The sequence below is a fragment of the Barbus barbus genome (assembly GCF_936440315.1).
Source record: "Barbus barbus genome assembly, chromosome: 12".
Taxonomy (NCBI): Eukaryota; Metazoa; Chordata; class Actinopteri; order Cypriniformes; family Cyprinidae; genus Barbus; species Barbus barbus.
Window position 1 is genome coordinate 15762623 of NC_136740.1, and position 24030 is coordinate 15786652.

The following is a 24030-nucleotide window of genomic DNA, read 5'->3' on the forward strand; positions in this document are numbered from 1 at the left end:
ACATCCAAAACCAAATTTATTGCATCATGGTATTAATAGCTTATACATTATTAATATTATTATTATTATGTTCTTGCTAAGATATTACAGTAAAACAGCACATCAACACAAGGTAACAAGAGGAGGAAAATTCATACGTACAACTTGTTTGTCTACAAAACTATTTTCAAGAATTTAAACACTTTAGCGGTCCAGTAAAAAGGAAAAAAAAAGAACATTCATAATGGGAACTGAAAATATTTCTATTTTGAAATTACTTTAAGCACCAATTGCGGGCTGTGTGCTTTTACACTTGAATGATTATGAATTCAATGTTAACATATGAACTCTGTGTAGCACAATGTAAATTTATGTTCAGACATTAGGCCTACTAGACATTACCATACTCATGCGATGAGTACAATTTATTCATTTTTATTAATTTAATATTTAAGTTTAATAATTAGGAATAAATATCATACAGAGACTAATTTTTAAAAAGCACGAACATATGGAGTCAACAAGTTACTCCATACTCATGAATTAACACTGATAAGCATCACATTTCTAAGTATAACAAGTATTTTTTTTAAATGAAATGGAGTAATAAGATTTGTTTTGTCAATGCTTATTGACAGCTGTCCTTGTGTTCAAGCAGGTACGCACCAGGTGTAGTTTCAAGAAGCTTTCTGTAAAACAATTCAGATATTATTTCAAATATAATTTAACACCTGTAACATGATTCTTTCTTGAAGCATCAGTTTTGATGTTTGTGCTGTTTAAGTCATTTTGTATCTTTCCAAGCTCAGTGTCATTCAGACTTCTGCCAGTTTCCTGCTTCTTCTTTGTACTCACCATGTCTTCCTCTGCAATGTTCCTCCTCAGACGATCCCAGAAATGCACTCTGTCACCTTCATCCTCTGGCCAGTCCAGATATGTACGTGATCTCACCAGTCTGGCCAAACTATGGAAAGGAATGATAAAAAGTGTTTACACGATTTATAAAATGAGCAAATTAATGAAATATTTGATGTAGTAAATTAATAGTGTAACTTTTAAATTATTAAAAATCGTGTCAAGTTTACACTAATAATACAACTGCAATTCCAGGTTTTCAAACAGAGATGGCGACAAAGAAGCTAAATTTACGGACTGCAGCTTTAAATTTTAAAATAGCCTACTTTAAAAAAGTAATGTATTCCTATAATGGCAAAGCTGAATTTTCAGCAGACATTAGTCCAGTTATCAGTGTCACATGATCCTTCAGAAATCATTCCAATTTGCTGCTTAAGAAATATTCCTTATTATTATTATCAATGTTAAAAACAGCTGCTTGAAACCATGATATTTTAAAGATTCACATTTTTCAATATTCTGTGATAAATAGAAAGTTCAAAAGACGAACATTTATTTATTTATTTTTTGTAATATTATAAAAGTCTTTACTGTCGCTTTTAATCAAGAAAAAAATCTTAGGAACCTCAAACTTTTGAAAAGTAGTGTATATTGATTGATCCATTGTCATCCTTCCTAAAGGCATCTCTGAATATGTTTCAGTTTCCCAATGCACATTGTTCATAAGTAGGGCATGTTCTCCCATCTTGTTCTAATTACCGATGGAAAGCAGAAAGCTCAAAAGGAGAGATGTGTTCGAGGAAGATGAGGATGAGACGGTGTTTCTGCTCTTCCAGCTGCCGGTGTGTGGCCACTCGCATCTCCAGACTGCACCAATCACTGCGCAGATACCGCCGACTGATCAAACAAACAGTGCACTGACTGCTGTAGATACTCTCAGTGATGTTGTCCATGATATCTTTACCCACCTAAAAGATGTTTCACAAGAAATTCTTTAACAGTGAGACTACATTTTGATGGATAACATAACCAAAAAGCAGTTACATCAACAACTCAACCTCAACTACTTCACATTCAGAAGATCAAACAGAAGTTCATTTCAACCTCACCTCAAAGTCTCTGTTGTGCAGACACAGCCTCAGTCTCAGGTTCCCTTGTTCCTCCAGCCGAGGAGCCATCTCCCCCAGGACCCAGGCCTCATCTCGGCTACAGAAAGACACAAAGGCATCATACCGCATCTCCTCTATCTCTCCATCAGCCCCCTCGACTCGTCTCCTCCTCATGTGCCACTGCCTACCAAACCTCCTCTCTACCCATCCTCTCAGGCGGAAGAAGAGGACTACAGAAGGCCAGCGAGCAAAGCGATATCCAACGGCTGCCAACAGCAGAAGACAAACACTTCCAGCTGTGGCTACATAGCAAATGTACTGCTCATCAGTCTGACACAGCTTCTCCATGGTTGCCAAGAAGTTGAGTTTCTGATAGTGCCAGACACACTTCTGCTTCTGCAAGTACATCACCTGCACTTTCTCCTGGCTCTCTGCCCAATCTAGAATCCAGCCATTTTCACAACTGCACTTGAAATCCACTTTATCAAGAACAAACAGTGTTAGTGCTGGAAGAACTTCGAACATGCCATCAATCAAGACCAGAGGACTGTCGCTGTAGAGACGCAGCAGCTGCAGAGACGTCAGGTCTTTAAACATACTCTCGGTCAGGAAGCTCATATGGCAGTTTACCAGCACTAGAGTCTGGAGTCTTGTTAGGTTCCAGAAGACGCTTCCAGCATCTGTATAGTTAGAAAAGCTCAGGTTGATGAGCTTGAGACGCTTGAGACGGTGCAGAGTACTGATTTTAGTGTCACTGAGAGGCGCTCGTTCAGCTCCTCCTGAGATCTCAAAAGATTCCAGGTTTGGGAAATAAGGTGCCATGAATTCATTCTTGCATATGAAATAGTTGCAAATCACGTTCAGCTCTTGAACTGCTGTAAAAACAGTAGCATTACAGTCCGCAAAATCCAATCTGTCTCCATTTAGCTCCAAAACAAATGTTCCCTCAGGCTGTGATGTACGTCCCAGGTAAAAAGTAGTTCCATAATGTGCATCAATACTTAGTCGCTGTATTTTCGGTGGAAACCCGTAAAAAATCCTATTTAGATGCAACTCATAAATATACTCCAGTCTACCCAGTGTCAGCTCACGAAGCTCTTGCTGATCCTGAAATGTTCTATCCTCAATAGTCTCAATGATGTTATTATTGATATGCAGAACCTCCAAAGCCTTAAGAGATCTGAAATCCTTCGCAGTAAGCTGTGAGATCTTATTCGAGTCGATTTTGAGAATTTTGAGGCTGTGCAAACCACGAAATGCATGCAGCTGTAGGGTTTTTATGGTATTATAGCTGAGAAAGAGCTGCTCGAGAAGAGGCATACAAGCAAACTGGTCTCTGCCAACTTCTGAAATTGAATTTCTGGTGAGGTCCAGCAAGGTTAAGGACCAGACAGTCCTATTCACAGCAACACAGAATGGAACATCTGTCAACTTCATATAGGACATTTGCAGTGTTTGAATACCTGTGTTACCTGTCCAGAAACTAAAGTCCAGATGGCCTACTTCTGATAAGCTGATGAATAACTTTATCAGAGTTGTCCCACACCCCTTTAAGTCCTCTGCAGTCAGTCTGTCTGTTGATGTAAAAATGAGGCTGAGGGATTGAAGATGAAGGGTGGTGACCAGATGACACAAATCTTTGAAGTTTGTTGAATATTTTTTTATTACAGTTCCTGTCAAACTCAACTCATTGACTTTTCCAATCCCAGACTCCCAAATACTATCCATCGACTCTCCTTTGAACTCCAAAAAAAGGATGGAGAGGTTCTGAAACACAACTAGAGAGTTAGCTTGAATTATTTTGATACTGTTCCCTATTAGATAAAGGTTTTGAATCCCAGAGAGGACAGTCACAGGCCAAGTCTTTGATCCCCCTGGACATCCTTTGGTCTCAATTGTTGAAATCCCACTGTCTATCACACTCAGGTTCTTCAGATGGGACATTCCATCCGGAAGATAGCAGAAAATATCACTAAGGTCCTGTGCACAAGTTCTGCTAATCTCTAGTCTGGTTACGCTAACCAACGAATCAAATATACTGCTGGATACATTGACTAATTTAAGACCACTCAGTGTCAACTCCTCCAAATTAGACAAACCAGCAAATGCGAGAGGTTCCATGGTGACAGACCTACAAATTGCATCACTGAAAAGCACAGACAAATGCTTCAGATTGGGGAGTCCTGAAAAGGCACCAGATTGAACACTCTCCAGTCTTGTCCCATCTATTTGAAGGACCTCCAAAGAAGGTAAGTGTGAAAAGACATCAGCAGGAATGCTTGAAATATCACCAACAATACAAAGGGATCTAACTTCAAGGCCTACCTCTGACAGATCAGTGTGCAGGTCTATAATATTGCAGTCTGCGTATAGACCCCTTCCTGGATAATAGTAGCAGTTTGGAGTCTTGGGCATGTCTCGGAGGAGATGTTCATCGAAGATTATGCAGCGTTTAGGTATAATAGTAAAAACAACATTACAGATACTTAAAACCATTGTAAATCTCCACCAGAAGGAATTGGAGTCATGCACACCCATTGTAGAGGTACTCTAGACGAATCTACTCCTCTGCCTTCACTCTGCAGAAGAGTTTTATTTACATTTAATGTCACACTGCACTTGTTTAGACTGTGTGAACTACTATTTTCCTCACTTCCTCTTTCACTATGAAAAAGCACAGGTTTTCTTTTTAGAAATGTTAGGTCCTGCCTCTTTGCTGTATAATTGTTTTCTCACTGAGCTACCAGTTTGTTAACTTGTGTTTCTGAAATGCGGCAATTTTATCATCAATCTAATTGAAAAGATAAAATACAGATGATAAATCTTACTCCACATATTCAATGAGGATATGTGATTTTCTTCAGAATTACTAATAAAATACAATCAACACAGAAGGATACTTTTTTTTTTTGAGTATGCTATTTATTATTTTCTTTATTCCATTAAATGACTTGGACAGTTTAATAAAGTTCTGACATTGTAAATGTATGTGCACAAAACAAGCAACAATAACAAACATTCACGGTTCATTTTAGACATTCATGCAGACAGTCTGGCCAAATAAGTTCAAATACAATGCAGCACAAGAGGAACTGAGAAAACCTTTTTCTATTTTACTGTTTCTATTCAGGAACTACAAGCGATGTGAAGAAGAGATAAGGTATCGCAGTCACTGATGCAGGCCTCTTCTAGAAGTTTTCCTAAAAATGCACTCGATCTTACAGCAAATAACTATATAAAGCAACACATCATGCATAACCGTATGTATATGTTTATTCTGTGAAAAGTTTCACAGCAAAAATATTTCCCACGTCCATAACCACAACCATTTGAACTTATATATAAAAAATGACGCTGATCAGTGTTGCACTTTTTCTTGCAATTTAATGACCTGTGAAAAACATACATGCTGTGTTTAAGTAGTTAAGTATATAAGTGTACAATACTTATTTGACTGTTCAACCCAGCACAGGATCTGTGAAAGCCAGACTGTAAATGTGCAAGCAGTTTTGCCTGACAGCGTATAATTTGACGTGCAAAAAACAGGATTCAGAGCAAAAAAACACAAAATTACACACCTTACAATTACAAACTTTACTGCACTCACCTTACTGCATTATATACAACTAGGATGGCCTGCACTTTTCTTGAAGGATTTTTTGTTTGTCACTTTTTAATGATTACAAAGTTCCAGACAATACAAGCGTGTTACTTACTAACGATATCCTCCATGAAATGAAAACTCTCAAACAAACCAAAAACATTGGGCCAGGAGACTAAAGACAAACAAAATAATTTAAAGAATTAAAAAAAGAAAAGCAGAGACAAAATTATAAATATTAATAAAACTCCAACAATCTATTTAATATCTGTACAGTCTATAAGATAAATATGATCCTAAAATGAACATAAATCGTTAATTGACTACTGTAAAAGATTAAAAATGACTACTAGTCTGTAACTCTCACAACTACATTCTTCTGATGAATATTCCCACATAAATATTATATTTGTGTGAGATGTGCCAGGTCGTAAACATAAACCTGATGTGCCGTAACAGTAGATCAGTTCCAAGAAAACTACAGTTCTTGACACTGTTCCCTTCTTTTTTGGAGCTAGATTCACGAATATCTTCTTAACAAAACAAAATTAAGAATGTTCTAAAGATAAATGAGAGGCTTACGTGAAATGATAAAAAAAAAATATTTTTAGGAATATTTTTTTTTAAGAATAACAATAAAATTATTTGATTGCTGATTTTATAATAACCTACCGAGGTTATATTTGTCTTTATAATGCAACAATTTACTTAAAACTTGGTAAATCTTAACAGTAAATTTATTCATCTATAAACTTTTTTTGTCTAATAGCAACTTGTCTAATAACCCACAGTATTTCTAATCTTGAACAAAGTATGCTACATTACAAAGTAAATAATATGCATTATATTTAGCTAGTATTATAATGTTGTAATGCTTATATTTTGATATCAGTCAAATTAATTTATTAATCATCTGTGTAGTCTAAAATATAATTTAGGAAAAGACAAAAAAAACAGCTCTTAAGAATTCTTGTCACATAGAAACAATATTCTATACATTTCTTAAAATAAAAAAAATAATAAAATAAAATTATTTTATTCTTAACAACATTTCATGAATCCAGCCCCAGATCTTTAAATGACTGAACAGGCGACTCTCACTGAGTCTTTATTTGATGTTGTATAACATATTCAAATAATAGGTCAAAGTAATGAAAAATGAGCAAAAGCAGCTATTATAAGAATGAAACTGTCACTGAGGTTTTACAGTAATGCTTTATCAATAAAAATAAAAAGCAAAGCCATACTGATCAAAATGAATAAGCTCTTTAAAAATGACACCACATTAGTAAGCAGAAAATCAGGCCCGACTGTTTCCGGATGCACCTTTTTTTTTTTTAAAACCTCTAAATCACAATTAGGAACCTTCAAACTTTCACTTTTCTGCTCTCTTTCTTCTGCTCTCCCTTCTTCTCAACCTTCATCACTTCCTCTGGAAGTGCAAATTTCTCCATTGCCTCCCTTTCAAATTCCTCCATCTCATCGTCGTCATCTTCCTCGCTCTCCTCTCCCTCGCTGTCGCTCTCTTCTCCTTCAGCAATGTCCTCCAAAATGTCCCCCACGTCTTCCACGAACTCCCTGAATGGCATCTGATCATGAGTGAACACTCCATCTGTGAAGAACTCCTTCACCAGCTTACTGAGCTCCTCATTCCTGGAGGTCTGGTCCTGATCCTGGAGCTTCTTCAGGTAGGATTGGAGAAGGGTCTCGAAGTCCCGCAGGCCGACGGGAGAGAGTCCCTCGACTCGAGCGCAGTCTGCCACACCGCTGCACGTCTCCCGCTGCCCGTAATAGTGCTGAATGCGCTCTCTCTGTCTGGTCCAGTAATTCTCATGGTCGTGATGGTGGTGAGAGAAGGTCTCGTCTGGTGCTCCATGCCCATGTTTATCCTTTTCATTGGGACGGTTTTTCCCTTCGTTTTTATGGTAGGACGCCTTCTTTTTTTTCTCGTCCTTTACTCCCTCTCTATCTTCTGACTCTCTTTGTTTCCCTCTCCACTGCTTCTCCTCGGTTTCTTTTTCATCATACTCTTTTGGAAATTCTTTGTCTCCTTTCTTCTCTGTTTTATCGTTGTGTTTTCCCTTACTCTTTTCCTTCCTCCGTTCTTTTTCACCTTTCCATTCGTCTTTCCTTTTCTCTTTCCATTCTTTATGGTTATTCCCACCACTCAGTTTATCGCTTTTCCAGTCTTTGTCCTCTTTCCGCTCCCCTCTCTGTTTCCATTCTTTTTCCTCTTTCATTTTCTTGTTTCCAGTATCCTTCAAGTCCTTTTTGTCTCCCCTCCTCTCATCCTGTCCAACAAGTTTGTCTTTCTTACTCTTTTTATCTTCCTTCCATTCTTTTTTCTCCTCCCGCTCCTTAAAATCTTTCTTGTCTTCACTTTCTTTGCCCATTTTATCATAATCTCGGTTTTTGTCCTTTTTCCACTCTATTCTCTCTTCTTTTCGCTTCCCTGCTTTACCTGCCTCTTGGTGGCTTTTATCTTTTTTCCCGTCCTTCTGTTCCTTAATATGTTTTCCCTCAGTCACTCTCTCCCTCTTTTCCTTGTCATCTTCCTTTTTTCCACTTTTCTTCTTTTTCCATTCTTTGTCTCCCTTGCGCTGTTCCTTCTCCTCACTCTTTTTGTCCCAAGTCTTTCTGGGCTTCATGTCTTGTCTTTCCATCGGTGGTACATCCCTTTTGTCTCCAGCAGAGGGCATCCGAGAAGCTGCAATGGGAGGAACAGATTCTGCTCTTGCTGGAAGAGAGTTAAAATGCAGTTTTATTTCATTTTTAAAATACATATTTTTTACCCACAGAAAACAATACAAAATCCAAATGAATAAAAATCCATTGCCCCCAACAGAAATAAATGCTCCAAAAAACACAATTTAACATATAAACCAAGAATTTAATAAATGATTTATAATTAAAAAACAATTCATGAGCTTTGCAATTTAAAAGAAGTTTAGGAGATGCATGGTTACTGAATTTTAATGCGATTTATTTATAGAAAAAGATACACAGAACACGTGTTTCACTGATGGATGACTGCTGTCAGTGTGTGTGCATGTGCGTTTACTGCACCTGTGCTCTGTGTGAGCTGTGAAACTTTAGCTCTCAGATGCTCCAGTTCTCTCTGTAGTGATGGCAGGGCCTCCAGTTCTTTCTTTGCTCTCGCACTTTCTTCTTTCATTCTCTCGTTCTCTTGCTCCAGCTCCTTCTGAAGAGCAGGTACTCTATCTAGCTCTCCTTTTATCCTCTCATACTCCTTCTCCAGCTCTTCTCTCCTAACACGCTCCTTCTCTCCCTCCTCCGCTTGAAGTTGCGCTGCTTTCAGTTCACCTTGATGTTGCTGAGTTTACAATCAGGGCAAAAATTAACACTGAACTACAGAAACTCTGTAATGATGTAATATCAGAACTAGCCTTATTGAATATAACAGTCATGCAAAAAGAATTACAACAGCGTTTGGTCCTAGAAACCTTGAGGAACAGTATAAAATATAATTTACATATACACTTTTAAAGATTCGCAAGCAGAACAGCCTATTTACTGGTAATTTTGTTTCACTCTCTCTCCGACACTTAAACTCTTGGCTTCATTTGGACTTCATTTAATACAGGTCTGCACATGTCTGTACCTGAAGCTGTTCCTGTAGTACCAATATTTGCTGATCTTCCTTCACCTGTTTGCTTAAAATATCTGGAGGCTGAAGACCAACAGGCGTGTCTTTGGAGATCTCAGGATTCAGCCACTCCTATCGCAAACAAATAGCCAACAGATGATATACCAACTAAAATATAAATGTTAGGTCTGTAAGATCATGCAAAAAAAAGAACAACAAATGAACTGACCTGATTTGTTGGGTCCTTCAGCTCTCTAACATCCATGTCTGCTTCTGAGAGGAAAACGCAGGAGATCAAGCAAATCAAGAAAAATAACACGACAACAATCACAATCACATATCAATCATTAAAAAGCAACAGTGGCCGATGTGATGAAGATGAGGAAGCTAACATGGAGCCAAAATTAGGACCTGAGGGATCACACAGAAAGCATGCGGTTCTAGCAGTGACTTAAATATAATATGCAATGTTCAGAATTAAATCGGATTCATTTTCTAAATGTATGCATTATTCATGTCACTGTCATGTCGCCATATCTGATTTGGTCCTTCAATCTTTCAAAGTTGTTCAGAGTGGTTAAGCATCCATGTGACATCACAGGAAATTAAACATGCTGTACAAACCATTTCAAATGCAACTGTCATGAGTTATTGTGCATCATGAGGCTTAGTTGAAAACAATTTAGCCAGTGCCCTGAAAACTGCATCTCTCACCCAAAAATGAAAATACTGTCATCATTTACTCATCCTCAAGTCGTACCATTCCTGTATGACTTTCTTTCTTCTGTTGAACACAAAATAAAATATTCTGATGAATGTTAGTAACCAAACAGGTTCTGAGCCCCATTGACTTTTTTTTTTTCCATACTATTAAAGTCAATGGGGACCAACAACTATTTGGTTATTAACATTCATCAAAAATAGCTTAATGTTCAACAGAAGAAAGAAAAGGCATACAGGTTTGGAACAACTAGAGTAAATGATGACAGTACTTTCATTTTTGGCAGAAATATCCCTTTAATTACATTATGGAGATTTTAATAAATTTTATGAATATGCATTTTTCCAGATTTTCCAAGCTCTAAAATAGTTTATCAAGGAGAAATTGTGTAAACTTTTTTTTTTAATAGTCTTGTTTTATATATTAAAAAATTATTATCCTTAACTATATCCAGCAAATCATGAATGAATGGAAAGGTCATGGATCATTTGAATGTTGTTGTGGACAATAAGGGGCATCAGAGTCCAAAGGCTGAGAACCAGTGGTTCATATCCAGCACATGCATATGCAAAAGCACATGCATATTTACAACTGCAGCATCCATTCACCTGCAGATTACATTGAGCTAAAGCATCTAACTGCTCCATTCAAACTCACACAGACACAAACACTCTCACACTCTTCCTACCATCATCTGGGTCCATGAGCATACCTGTGGAACAATACACCTCAGTCTAAGACACAGGAACATATTCAAATTCACTCTGTGATATGGGCCACTGCATTGGTACTTTTGGTCACATGCCCCATTTTAATGCAAACCATATTCAAAACCAGTTTGTCAATGAGTCTTAGAAAAGTTGACTATAACCATCCCCATAAATGTGTGGTAATCTCTATCACACATTTCTGAGTATGTAGTTCATTTAGACGTCTCTAGTGACTGACAACCTAATAACGATGGCCTAAGAGCATTGTCTTGATCCCATTTATTAAATAAAACAGAAAAATTGGATTTTCATTCAAATTTAAACATGGAAAGTTTTAGAATTTTTTAAAATTCACTTAAACTGTTATGCTGACAATATATTATTAGTAATGACAAAATTTATATAAAAAAAATAAGAGAACAACAACAACAAAAAAGCATTTTCATTGATTCCCTACTTAAAGACCCACTTTTTGGTGCTGAATATGGTAAATAAGTAAGTATTTAGGAAGCATTATTAAAATGATACATTTATTATTTCATTATTTGAATATGCTAAGAACTGGATTTCTAATGAATCTAGAGAATACAGCGATCTGCATTTCATTCGATTTAATTCAAGAGTGTGAAAACAAGGGGCCTCATGCTTACCAGAGAAGAAAATGGTCCCTAGTCCTAGAAGAATGACAGCTGCAAGGATGCACTTGTTCAAAGAAAAGACTGTTTCCTCTTCTCTTTGAGGTGGTTGAAAACCTTCCTCCTCCCCCTCTTCATCATCTTCTGCCTCAGTCTTGTCCAAAGAGCCCAGGTGGGAGATGTTGTTTCTCTTTCGTAAACCATCACCCTCCTTCCCGTTTGTTTCCAACACTTCTTTCGACTCTACACAGAAAACGAGCACATGATTGCTGGAGGATATTCAGTAAATATTACACAAATACACAACTGCATTGAAATTGCATTTAAAAAAAAAAAAAAGCAATCTTTTCCAGCTGGTTAGTGCAGCAGCCAAATTGCTGTTTTTTTTTTTAAATCGTTTAAAGTGGCTTTTATGGATGCTTCATATAATAGCTAACATTATTTGCCAGAGTAGGACATGAACATCCTTTTTTGGCCCTGGAACATATTATTAAGCATTCACTGTTCTCTGATTGTAGGGTTAGGGTTGTCTGGCGAATCAAGGCTACGCTCGAGTACTGAGACTGAGGCTGTATTTCTGGAGCTCCCCACAATCACGTCATCAGTCTGGTCTGCAGCTTCAGTGATCTAGCATTAAAAACTCTTCTCAAGACACATTAGCAAGACGACTAAAACATGCCACACTGAAGCATTTCCAATCTTAATTATTATACATTCACAAAACCGTTCAAAAGCTTGGGGTCAGAAAGATTTTTTTAAGGATATTAATATATTTATTCAGCAAGGATGCATTAAATTGATAAAATGTGACATCTGTATTAATGCTACAAGATTTTCATTTCAAATAAATGCTATTCTTTTGACCTTTCTATGTCATGATATTCAAAGAATTCTGAAAAAAAAGTTAATTTTCACAAAAATTAAGCTCCACAACTGTTTTCAACATTGTTAATAATAAGAAATGTTTCTTTAGCTCCAAATAGGCATATTAGAATAATAGAAAGCATAAGAGACTTAAAAATATTTTTTTATAAATATTTAAAAACCCTTTAAACTTTTGAATTGCAGTGTATGCTGATGTGTTACACAAGCTAGTACCAGGGCCAAAGTCTTACTATGAATTTGCCGTGGCCTCACGCCTTTCTTCAAATTACATAAGAGAGCATACATATCCTAAAGACAAACACTGACACACAATTTTACACCGTTTAAAAATCTGTAGAGTTTTCAGGATGCAAGAAACAAGCAAATGTTCACCTTAAGAAAGAGAGCAGAAAACAGAGAGAATGATGCATCTGAAATGTAATCAGAGCAGGCACGCTGTTCTCAATATAAAAAAAACAATAAACAGAAATCAAGCTGTCAAGCTGCCACCAGTCAACATGCAAGTCCACCCTTATTCCATAACACACCTGCCAACTGCAGTTAAGCTCCGTTTTGACCACCACCAACTCTTTAAAGATATATACAGTACTTAAAAAACAGATACATACAGACAACAAATATTACAAACAAACTTGTTCAAAATCAAATGAACAGAAAAATAGATATAAATGCACAAATGTAAAAAAAAAGTATGTGACACTATCACTTTTGTCTCTCACCTTCAGTTATGGTTTTCCTCAGTGAATCCTCATCCGATTTAAACCAGTCTCTTTCCTGACAAACTGAGGCAGGAAGTGGATTTGATCCAGAGGTAGGACTTATGTGAGTGTAAGAGTCAGAGAATGAATCGACATCAGCGCTGGGAGTAACTGGGCTCTCTGAAAGACCTTGTTTCTCGTGGTCAGGGGTCCAGGAGCTGATGTCCTCAACAGTGTCACAAACAGAGCTGGGCTCTTCATTGATATGTGCTACATTCAGCTGGGCCCGACCCTCACTCATCTCTGGAGACGTTACCTGCTTAACATTTTGGTAGATTTAGTTACTATTTTACATTAAAAAAGGATGGCAAAATGACAATTTTTTTTTTTTTGGGTGACCTAAACGTCATATAGTAAAATAGGTTATGGCCATCAGGATTTTAGATCATCTGAAGCGTTTATTTAAGGAAGGACACCTGAGATAGCTCTGGAGGCTCTGACCCATGGGTGAGAGCTGGGTCAGACTGCATCTGTGTGGATGTCTCTGTCTCCGGCTGGTGAGCAGATGCTTCAGAGGAGTGCTTCTCCAGGTCACTGTGGGCCTCCGGTGAGGGCTCAGGTGCTTTTGAGATCTGCCCCTCGATCTTAAGACCTTCAGCTACAGGACCCACATTCTGAACTCCAGACTCCTAAACATGAAAAGTGCCTCTGTCAAACAAACCTAATCTCATACATAATTTGAGCATTGTTTTGACACAATATCCTACAAAATAAGTATTAATCTATCTTAAAAAAATATTCTTGTGTGTGTGTATATATATATATATATATATATATATATATATATATATATATATATATATATATATATATATATATATATATATATATATATATATATACACACACACACAGTGGTGTGAAAAAGTGTTGGCCCCCTTCCTGATTTTTTATTTTATTGCATGTTTGTCACACTTTAATGTTTCAGATCATCAAAAAAAAAAAATATTAATCAAAGATAACACAAGTAAACACAACATGCAGTTTTTAAATGAAGGTTTTTTTTTTTTATGAAGGGAAAACAAAATCCAAACCCACATGGCCCTGCGTGAAAAAGTGTTTGCCCCTCACTGACGACTCAGTGACGAAGGTCAGTGTGCATGACTCCACCATAAGAAAGAGACTGGGCAAAAATGGCCTGCATGGCAGAGTTCCAAGACGAAAACCGCTGTGGAGCAAAAAGAACATAAAGGCTCGTCTCAGTTTTGCCAGAAAACATCTTGATGATCTCCAAGACTTTTGGGAAAATACTCTGTGAACTGACGAGACAAAAGTTTAACTTTTTGGAAGGTGTGTGTCCCATTACATCTAGCGTAAAAGTAACACAGCATTTCAGAAAAAGAGCATCATACCAACAGTAAAATATGGTGGTGGTAGTGTGATGGTCTGGGGCTGTTTTGCTGCTTCAGGACCTGGAAGACTTACTGTGATGGATGGAACCATGAATTAAGCTGTCTACCAAAAAATCCTGAAGGACAATGTCCAGCCATCTGTTCGTGACCTCAAGCTGAAGCGAACTTGGGTTCTGCAGCAGGACAATGATCCAAAACACACCAGCAAATCCACCTCTGAATGGCTGAAGAAAAACAAAATGCAGACTTTGGAGTGGCCTAGTCAAAGTCCTGACCTGAATCCTATTGAGATGCTGTGGCATGACCTTAAAAAGGCGGTTCATGCTCAAAAAACCTCCAATGTGGCTTAATTCCAACAATTCTGCCAAGATGAGTGGGCCAAAATTCCTCCACAGTGCTGTAACAGACTCACTGCAAGTTATCGCAAACACTTGATTGCAGTTGTTGCTGCTAAGGGTGGCCCAACCAGTTATTAGGTTTAGGGGGCAAGCACTTTTTCACACAGGGCCATGTGGGTTTGAATTTTTTTCCCCCTTCATAATAAAAAACTTCATTTAAAACTGCATGTTGTGTTTACTTGTGTTATCTTTGATTAATATTTAAATTAGTTTGATGATCTGAAACATTAAAGTGTGACAAAGATGCAAAAAAATAAAAAAAATCAGGAAGGGGGCCAACACTTTTTCACACCACTGTGTGTATATATATATATATATTATTATTTTTTTATTGATTGACGGATGGATTTTCAAAACTTTCATACCTTTTTCCATATTATTATATTACTACTACAAATATCATTAGTCATTAGATTCATAAATAGTAAGTTTTATGAAGTTTTACCACACTAACTTCGCCTTGTTCTTTTTTATTATGATATCAGGACATCAAGTAATACCATTTTCCCCATTTGAGTGTAAATATTACTATATTATTACAAATATCATGAGTTCTTGATAATACTACATAAATACTATACCTCTATAAATGTTTTGTAAATACTACGTCCATATAAACAGAAGTTGTGTATTCAAGTCACTGCATATATGAATTTGCATATTAGGTTTGAATAAATTGACAGATAGAATGTAATGTCATTGTACGCGATAACATGCACATTTTCAGACCACAGAGACTTTTACCCAGGCCTCCGACACTGAAACACACCTTTACCTCTGGGGTAAGAAGAGTCCAGCTGTTGCCATTGGCGCTGTTGCTGTTTTCAGACATAGCCCCCTACTGGCTCCGTCCAGCAACTGAAAAACACGCGCACTTTAGAAAGTCATCAGCTCAATTAAAAAAAAATGAATAACCAAATTCAACAACATTTAAGAGCCATCTCTATCGTGGGTTGAGCTTCATTGCATGAGTTCAAAATGTTAATGTAGAGAGGTAAAAGATACATAAAGGACCTTGAACACGTACAGGACTACTGACATACATCACATATGTTGTACACATAATATAATAATCGAAAAAGAACAATGTTGTAATAGAGAGGGTGGTGAGTGAGTTCAATGAGGATGGTCTCTCCACTACAGGCCTCTACAACTGAAAAAAACAGGAGTAAAGGAGAGAGTGAAAAGCTGGAGCTGCAGTGAAAGAGTTCCCACTTCATTAGCATTATCCTTGTGTTGTCCCATTGGTTACACCAACAGCTCCCTGGCTGGCAAATATTTTGGCAAAGAACTGTGTAACTAAGGATGTCAAGTGAAACAGCCCTAAAGGCATTAATGCAGGAGAGAATGGTGGCGTTATACACATACTGACAGCACTGAAAAAAACAATCAAAGATTAATAGCCATTTCAATGAATTACAGCACCGTATTCAAACATTCTTCCATTTGTGCTAAATCTTTGGAATATTAAATAGATCTGGCATAAACTGAACAAGAATGGGATCCTGTTAAGCCGAAATGGTGAATCTTCCATGCAAATTTAAAAACTGAAAGAAGCCTAATCACCGACGTACCACTTTGTGACACACTTCACTCTTTAATAAGGATCTTTTTCCTTTCGCAGTAATTTGGGTCTGCTAATAATGTGGCTCCCATGAGAGTTTTTTTTCAATGTAGCCATGAGCCATGAGAGTTGAGGATATAGAAGAATGTCTGAAATAGATAACAGCTAAAAATAACACAGAAAGAAGCACAAAGTGCACCAAACTGATATTAACCGAGACAATTCTATTACAAAAATTTAAAATACTGATAAAATACTGATGTAATATTAGAAATTAATTCAAAAATACACTATAATAATTATACCTATTATAAAAAATTATTTATATTTGAAATTATTTTATTTAAAGACATCGCGCTTTAAGTTCACAGACAAGAGCTTAGCTTTATTAAGCTTCCTAAAAGACTGACAATATTGCAGCAGCTACTACTTACAAAAAAAAAAAACTTTTTGAAAGCTTTATGAGGATGGAAGGAGATCCATGTCAATGTAATACAATTATAAATGACTGAAATTTTTATAAATAATTATTATACACGATAACAGAAGTGCTTATTTTACAGAAGCAACAATAACTGTAATATGTTATTTTGGGGGAAACTATGATTACCATGGTTGATGTCTGAATTGTTAAACCAGGTGAGTCCAGATTGTGTAAATGTAAAGTAAAAGCTTCATTAGGTCCTCTGTGTCTCTCTTATCTCTCCCATCATCTCCTCCTCCATAAAATGCCCATACAAGGACATATCTTCACGTCATGCGAATATTAGCATAATTATTGTTTCCAAGCGCCATATATCGCATGTTCTGTGTGTTTGTATGTTACACAGATGTTGGAGGTCTGTGTACATTTTACGCAGACACAGTCAAAAGGGGAGTGTTCAATAAAACCCACAGGCAAATATCGAAGTCGCACTTTACATACACACATGAACATGCCGGAAATATTGAAGAAACAAGCGCACAAGCTTCATGTGTGCAATGTGAGTTTGGGTAAATACGAAAAATAACTAAAAGTATAAAAAGAGAAGCATACCTGATAACTCCGAATGACCTTCCGCTTTTAATTTCCACCACTCTCTCGTGTCTTGTGCACATTTGCAAACTCAAGCGTGCCGTTTTGTTGACAGGCCGTCGGTCTTGAAAGTTTTCCACCAATCAGCAGCATGTCCCGCCCACATGCTGCGTTCTCCACCAATGGCAGCATACTTTCTCTTCCGTCCTTCAAAGCACACTTTTTTTTGTGACTGACAGACACAGGTGACATGAAAATGGGGAGCGTGCTCAAACAAATGGGAAAAGGATCCCAACAAACCTCCATCCATATGTTTTGGACTTGGTGTTGTCTGGTTACGTAAAAGATGGAGAAGGTGTTCTTTAAGCAAGACTTGAATGTACAGTAGAACCATTTGTGTGCTTTTTTGTGATTCAAAATCAGTTTCAACAGACAAAATAGGGGTTTGGGCCGCTCCAGTTGCTCTGATGAATATAACGTTTTCCTAATAACAGGAAATGATGTTTGTGATGCTCTTCAATTGCTTAGTTACTTATGTATCCTTATTTCGATTCATGTTATTCCTTATGTGTCTTGAGAATCTACTGAACTGTTTTGTATTTTTGAAATTCATTAAAAAAAAACTCACTATAATTTTATAGTTATAGTTGTATTTTATAGTTATAAAATGAGTCCAGACTTGAAAGTGTGACCTGAGCCATATTTAGGGACCCTAGTTTTATGCTTATATTTTTTGACATAGATCAGTAAGCAAACACTTTGAAAACCCAATCTGCATAACAAAAACCACAAAATTAGCAACTGTATAAAATGCCATATCAACCACCCAAAACACACTAGCATTGCAGTGAAGAGGTTTGCATGAACATGCATAACCTACATTTTCCAGACTGGCATTTAGTGAAATGCCTCCGTTTACAATAGCCTATTTATTTGCATAAAGGATCTGATCTGCTATCTGTTTTCAGCATGCATTTGTGTAATGTTTGAAATGTATTCTAAAACATTTATGGCATACTGTATTTGTTGCATTTGTATTCACAAATGTACTTCTTGGTAGTGTAATAGTGTCTTCACATAGAAACTATTAGGCCCACATTATATAGTAATAGTTGTACCCTTAGTTTTAAACCAAATAAAAAAGCCTTGGGACCTTTTTGTGAGCTATTTAAGAAGAATCACACAATCTGGTTTTTTTTTTTATTGCACAATTTTCTCAAACTGTGTCATTTATAAGATGTTTGAATACCACCAGCATGTTGACAGGGACGTGGTCTATGTTCTTCATATGAAGCCTGTGTGATATGCTGCTTTAAAGTGCATTGCTACAGTAGCCTCTTATAGTTGTGAGGTATGAGTGTTTATGCATGTGTGAAGAGATCTGGATTCAGGCCAAACACATCTGTGATGAATCATCCACCGGCTCAAAAGTTCTGAAAAAGGAAATATCATAAATATCACTGTACAGCTGCTTTAAATATTACTTAATATTAATCGTCAGATGATATGAAATTTATTCAGGCTTCAAAATAACAAATTCACTAGTTTTTATATTATTTTTTTTCCAGGTTAACAGGGCGCTCTCTAATGGTAACATAACTAGATTGCACACACTTATACAAGGTCAAGGCTAAATGTTTGTGAGCCCTTGTTTTGTTTCTGTAAACGTTTAAAGTTTAAATAGTCGATATAAATTAACATTTAATCATTGTTCAACATTAACCTCATACAGTTTAGAATTTGTTTTTTATTAGTTAGTAATTGTTAACTGAAATCAAAATTAAAATGATTAAAAATCGTTTTCAGTAACTGAAATCAAATATTAGATGAAAAAATTATTTAAAAAAATAAAAACTTATTAGAACGGCTGCCTTGGCACTTAAAGAGGCAGTTCACACCTAAATTGTGAGTTTCTTTCTTTTGCTGAACATAAAAAAAATATATATTTTGAAGAACGTTGGTAACCAAACATTTGCTTGTCACTATTAAATAATAATAATAATAATATGGAAGTCGATGGGACCAGAAACTTCATGTACTTAAATTGTTATAAGAATTTTAATATTTAATAATTGTAATATATAAATTAAATAATATTCATAAATAATATATAAATTAAAATATAATTCATACTAAAACACTGACTGTTATTAGATGTTACTTTGGCAAACATCATAAAATGATTATTATATTATAATTTTATTTTTTACCTTTTTCTTAATCCAGGACCTCTTTGATGCACCAGCAGCAGAGCAGGAAGTAGAGGCACTCTTTAAGAGACTGGATGACTCCATAACCCACATTCCCTCCCAGCAGGTTCTTGCCGTGGCCCATTCTCAGAGCTGCATCTCTCAGGTTTCGGCCCAGTGAGGAGGGCATGGCCTGGGGCAGCGGACGCTGTGGGTGCATCTCACGCCACTGCTCCATGATCGACTGGAGAGCATGAGTGATCCTCGAAGGGAGGAACCTGAGGAGAGCGGGCCAGGTCCTTGTTTGCCGCTGCGCGTTGTGGGTCTCCACTTTTTCCTTCAACCGTAACGTCTCTTCAGATGAAACCCTGGAGCAAACTGACTCCTGTGTGTTGTGGGATCCACGGACCTAGTGCCCCCGTAAAACAGGCTTTATTCAGCTCTGGAAAATGCCAGCTAACTGTTCACCTCCTATTGCACAATGGTCTCACAACATCTCTCATCTACCTATTGTTCATCTCAAATTCCTCTACTGTGCAGTGAAAGGACCTGAATGACTGTCCAAATATTCACGCGCAGTGTGCAAACAAATAGACTTTTTTTCTGTAATAATACGATGAGTGTCACAATGAATGATTTATGGGATTAATCTTAAAGAAGAACAATTACAGCAATGAGATTCTGAGATTTGGGGCCACAAACCCCATGAGAAATAGATTTATGCTTGTTAATTAACTTAAAACTAATCTAGATCAAAAATAAGTAATATGATTGTGAAATGAAACACACCAAGAAGGATGAATGATATATATTTATATATGTAATCTATAATTTGATACAGGTGTAAACATTATGTTTTCCCCAAAGAACAACAACAACAACATAAAAAGAATAATTAAAATAATCAAAAACATGTATTTAAAAAAATGAAGCATCATTTATATGGGCAAACAAGAAAAAAAGCAAAAAAAAAGCCTTTGGCTTAGAATATAGCAAACAACCAACCACAACACAAAAGTCACCATTACCACAATAACAGGAAGTGATTCCATGCAACAAAAGGCCGCTGTGAAATATGAAAATGAGCAAACAGTAGTGGCGAGTCAGTTGAAAAAAGGCAGATTATTCCAGACCATTCCAGCCCTGCGTATGTATGCATCCACGCACACAGACTCAAACACACTTTGTTTAAACTCTATTAGCAGTTAGTGACCAGATCCGTGGTGCTATCAGCACATAAAAAGTCTGACTTCAAATGATTAAAAAAACAATTCCATGCGTTCGTTTGAATTACTACAGGCTACAATCCACATTAGCGTGAAGGCTGGTTGCATACAGTTGCGGCTGGGATCCATCTGGATTTATAATGTGGTTACATCCGTTAAAAAGACTAAAAACAAAACCGTTGCCCATTTCAGATTCATAATGCATCCAGTCTTTGTACATCTAAGCAAATCCTCATCGTTTACATAGATTTGTGTGATAAGCACAAAGTGATTGCATTGTCTTCAGAAGAGCATGTCAAATCTTACACCTTTATGTTTTTTCACCCAGTACAATCCTGTGAGTTTACAAATTCCCATTTGACACAGATCCACAGTAAATGACTGGTTTTAGACAGCTACTAGCATAGGCAAAGCTTATTTACATGTTCTTTTACAGGGCATCTAATGTCAGTTTCTAAATGAGAGATAGAAGAAGGTGTTTAAGCAACATAATGCGATACCCACAGACCAGCCCTAAACTAAGCACAGAAAGAACAGCATAGCAGAATTAACGTGCCAAAGAAAACGAAGAATGCTTTCCCAAAACCTGCACTGAGCCTCACTAAACATGTGTCGTTTTTGCAGCTGATTATCTTTTCAGTTGATTCCATTTTTTCCAGTAAAGAAAATGTAATGATTACCTATAGAATCACAAAAGGCGACTGTTTTATCGGTGCGTCTGTGTTTGGTAAAAAGGCACAATCAATATCAGTGCGAACAAAGATGAAAAAAGTGGTTTCCTGTTTATGGCTTCAACAGAAACTGCACTTGTGGCTGCAAAGACACGTTCAATATTCATTCGGAGTGTTTTTCTTCCTCCAGGATGGTGTGTCCCCTTGCAATCTATGTCGTTCAAATGCAAAGTGATTATAATGAATCTTTGAAAAGGATGCATGTTTTATAATACACATCATATCCTCCTCCTTACGCTTTCTCTTGTAACTCGAGTCTCCGAATGTACAGAAGCAGCTGACACCTCGATACACGTGAAGATCGATTGTCAATGCGAAGAGAAGTAAATGTCCACAAGAAAAAGATAAAAAAAATAGAGCCTCAATTTCCCAGAATAAAACCATCCCAATGATGTCGTCAGCTGATCAAGATGACACCATTGCGACAAATATAGAAATTCTTAGTTAAAATGACATCATAAGAAGGCTTAATCATAACTCAAACCACAGACCTTCCTATTCTCATGTCCACTGATTGCACTTCATTTTTTTTTCTCGTCCCTTTTGTCCCATATGATGTTATGTGGAAAGGGAACGTTCCCTTTTTCCAAAGACTAATTTGTAGTCTCTCATATCGGGCAGCGTAAGTCCCTCACAGCGTCTGCTTATTTGCATAAGGAAAAATCCACACAGCATCCGTGCTGCTAAAGCGTTCACATATGTTCAGGGGTCTTCCCAAATGTTTTCTGTAAAGGGTATTGTGAGGTTGAGAATAAGAGGCATTTTGTGTGATCTCTCTCGGCGGGAAAATTGGGAAAGTGATATTCCGGTGGGAATGTGACGTCTGTGATTGGAGAATGAGCTCTGTATTCTCTTTAAAGTTTTGCATATTCATCAAACAGTCAACAAAGGCTCTATGATCAATATTGAAGCTCGAGTCTTTGGATTTCGCCCACTGCACCAGATGTGAATCTTTAGAGTGCTACAAAGGTTCTGCAATTTTAGTACATTCACATCAACTCTCGACTCGAAGAATGCCCGGGCATGTTGCCATGGTTACAGGTGCACCCCAGTCTTAATTCAAGACATGATGTCGTGTTTGGGAAGTGATGTCACATCCATTTCGCATCTGCTTCTCTTTCAGACACCTCATCGTTAAGCTTTTTGTAATCGCTTATTTCAAGTCTTGGAGTAGAATGATTGCATCGCTTTGTAATTTCATGGCCGGTGGTTGATGCGGTACAAAATTCAGTTTTCTTTGAAGATATGATTAGCTTACACTCCCAGTTGGAAAAAAAGAGTTTTTTCTCTAATAGAGTCTGGCAAAAAAAATAAGGAAAGGGAGGATTTTTTTTTTCTCTTAAATGTGTGGTGGAGAAAAATCTTGTTTTTTTTTCAAGCACGGCGATCAACTGGCTGCTGCAGACACACCTCACTTCCTGCCGAGATGATTGGCAGCCGGTTGTCCATGTGATAGCTAATTAAATGACTGACGCTCTCGAAGCGGTGGTCTTTGGTGCGCACCTATGACAGCAAAAAAAGATGTTAAAGAATTGTTTTGATAAGGACAAAATATTGAGAGTGTGGTGTATTTTATCATATTACTCACCACTCCCTCTGGATCCACTAGAAGCAGGTGTTTAGGTTGGCTGCCCTGCTGTCCAGTGAGGACGTACTGGCCTGGTGTGGTGCCTGACTCCCGCACCAGGAAGTCTCCATCCTTGGTGAGGAGTCTTTCGGCCTGCCTGCGGCTTAGAGGTCCGTGGAACCAGGGCTCGTTCTGCAGCTGCTCTGCCAGAGGGGGCGCCACTGCACCCGACACACCTAAAGCAGCGTCAAATGGCTCTAAAAGATAAAGAGCACAATACTGATGTATCTTTGGACAATTTACTTATTTTATGACTGCACCTATAAATGAACTAGAAAAAGTACAGCAAACTCTGATTTTTTTTTACAAAAAAATCTGGGCAATATATTGATGTGTATCAAGTGTTAGGAGTTGGAGAAATCCATTCATTATTAATCAGTTTAAACTCTCTGTATTAATCAAAATAGTGAATCAACTTTTTTTTTGCACATCACTCAAAAACGTATGCCATTTGTATTAAGTGTATTAAAACATTTTAGTAACTGTATACTGTACACTACTGTCCAAAGATTTTGGGTAAGTATTTTTTTTTTTTTTGAAAGAAATTAATACTTTCATTTACAAAGGATGCATTAAATTGATCCAAGTGACTGTAAAGACTTTTTGCATTATTGCAAAGAAAATTTCAGTTACAAATAATAATTATTTTAAACCTTTTTTTTTTTCTTCATCAAAACAATCCCAAAAAAAGAGGAAAAATGATCACAGTTTCCATAAAAATATAATGTTTACAACACTTATTACTTATAATGTGAAATAATTCAAATGTTTCTCAAGCAGCATATGTGAATAATTTCTGAAGTATCATATTACACGGAAGACTGAAGTAATGACTTTGCTCTTACAGGAATACATGACATCTTAAAATATTTTATATTGTAATAATATTTCACAATATCACTGTTCCTAATTATATTTTTAATCAAATAAATGCAGCATTTGTGAGCATTAAAGACCTCTTTTAAAAGCTTTTTTTTTTTTATCTTAAAGACCTCAAACTTTTGTATGTATGTAAATATTAATGTTAAACATAAAAATATTAATAGTTACATTGTAGCATATAAATGA

The 24030-nt window shown here is 36.8% G+C and overlaps 4 protein-coding genes across 18 annotated transcripts in view; all 4 read right to left on the minus strand.

Moving 5' to 3' along the window:
• On the minus strand, nt 1–4459 carry LOC306878359 (toll-like receptor 12). Its single transcript, XM_079430649.1, has 4 exons — nt 1944–4459; nt 1594–1802; nt 835–943; nt 1–668 (listed from the first exon to the last, which is right to left on the minus strand). The coding sequence occupies exons 1-4, from the start codon at nt 4437–4439 to the stop codon at nt 657–659; spliced, it is 2826 nt and encodes a 941-aa protein (XP_079286775.1). The 5' UTR covers nt 4440–4459; the 3' UTR covers nt 1–656.
• Nucleotides 4460–5311: 852 nt separating this feature from the next.
• LOC306878360 (uncharacterized protein) lies at nt 5312–17337 on the minus strand. 13 transcript variants are annotated; one of them, XM_079430662.1, is made up of 10 exons: nt 17211–17320; nt 15386–15468; nt 13277–13489; nt 12822–13116; nt 11233–11460; nt 10561–10584; nt 9381–9424; nt 9167–9283; nt 8611–8878; nt 5312–8281 (listed from the first exon to the last, which is right to left on the minus strand). In XM_079430662.1, the coding sequence occupies exons 2-10, from the start codon at nt 15440–15442 to the stop codon at nt 6912–6914; spliced, it is 2616 nt and encodes an 871-aa protein (XP_079286788.1). In that variant the 5' UTR covers nt 15443–15468; nt 17211–17320; the 3' UTR covers nt 5312–6911. The 13 variants fall into 13 exon arrangements, with proteins under 13 accessions (XP_079286788.1, XP_079286787.1, XP_079286786.1 ...); XM_079430661.1 differs by having other exon boundaries at nt 12822–13119; nt 17211–17312; XM_079430660.1 differs by having other exon boundaries at nt 15380–15468; nt 17211–17312.
• A 2069-nt stretch (nt 17338–19406) lies between these two features.
• Nucleotides 19407–20292, minus strand: LOC306878098 (lens epithelial cell protein LEP503-like; the record flags this gene model as incomplete). Its single annotated transcript, XM_079430217.1, has 1 exon — nt 19407–20292. The coding sequence occupies exon 1, from the start codon at nt 19614–19616 to the stop codon at nt 19407–19409; it is 210 nt and encodes a 69-aa protein (XP_079286343.1). The 5' UTR covers nt 19617–20292.
• Nucleotides 20172–24030, minus strand: part of LOC306878097 (SHC-transforming protein 1-like) — a gene marked incomplete at its 5' end in the record, with an annotated part of 41032 nt that continues 37173 nt past the window's right edge. For all 3 annotated transcript variants that reach the window (XM_079430216.1, XM_079430215.1, XM_079430214.1), the window contains 2 exons: nt 20172–22838; nt 22924–23159. In XM_079430216.1, coding sequence (XP_079286342.1) covers nt 22710–22838; nt 22924–23159 — 365 coding nt within the window. In that variant the 3' untranslated portion in view covers nt 20172–22709. The remainder of the gene's footprint in view (nt 22839–22923; nt 23160–24030) is intronic.

Coding starts and splice junctions, on each gene's coding strand:
- LOC306878360 (XM_079430650.1), bottom strand. CDS start 14,350: ATGGCTGGACATTGTCCTTCAGGATTTTTTGGTAGACAGCTTAATTCA. Junction 14,029..14,285: donor TCATGGTTCCATCCATCACA/GTAAGTCTTCCA, acceptor TTTGCTCCACAG/CGGTTTTCGTCTTGGAACTC. Junction 9,284..9,380: donor TGAAGGACCCAACAAATCAG/GTCAGTTCATTT, acceptor TGTTTGCGATAG/GAGTGGCTGAATCCTGAGAT.
- LOC306878359 (XM_079430649.1), bottom strand. CDS start 4,439: ATGGTTTTAAGTATCTGTAATGTTGTTTTTACTATTATACCTAAACGC. Junction 1,803..1,943: donor TGCACAACAGAGACTTTGAG/GTGAGGTTGAAA, acceptor AACATCTTTTAG/GTGGGTAAAGATATCATGGA. Junction 944..1,593: donor GAGCTTTCTGCTTTCCATCG/GTAATTAGAACA, acceptor TCCTTTCCATAG/TTTGGCCAGACTGGTGAGAT.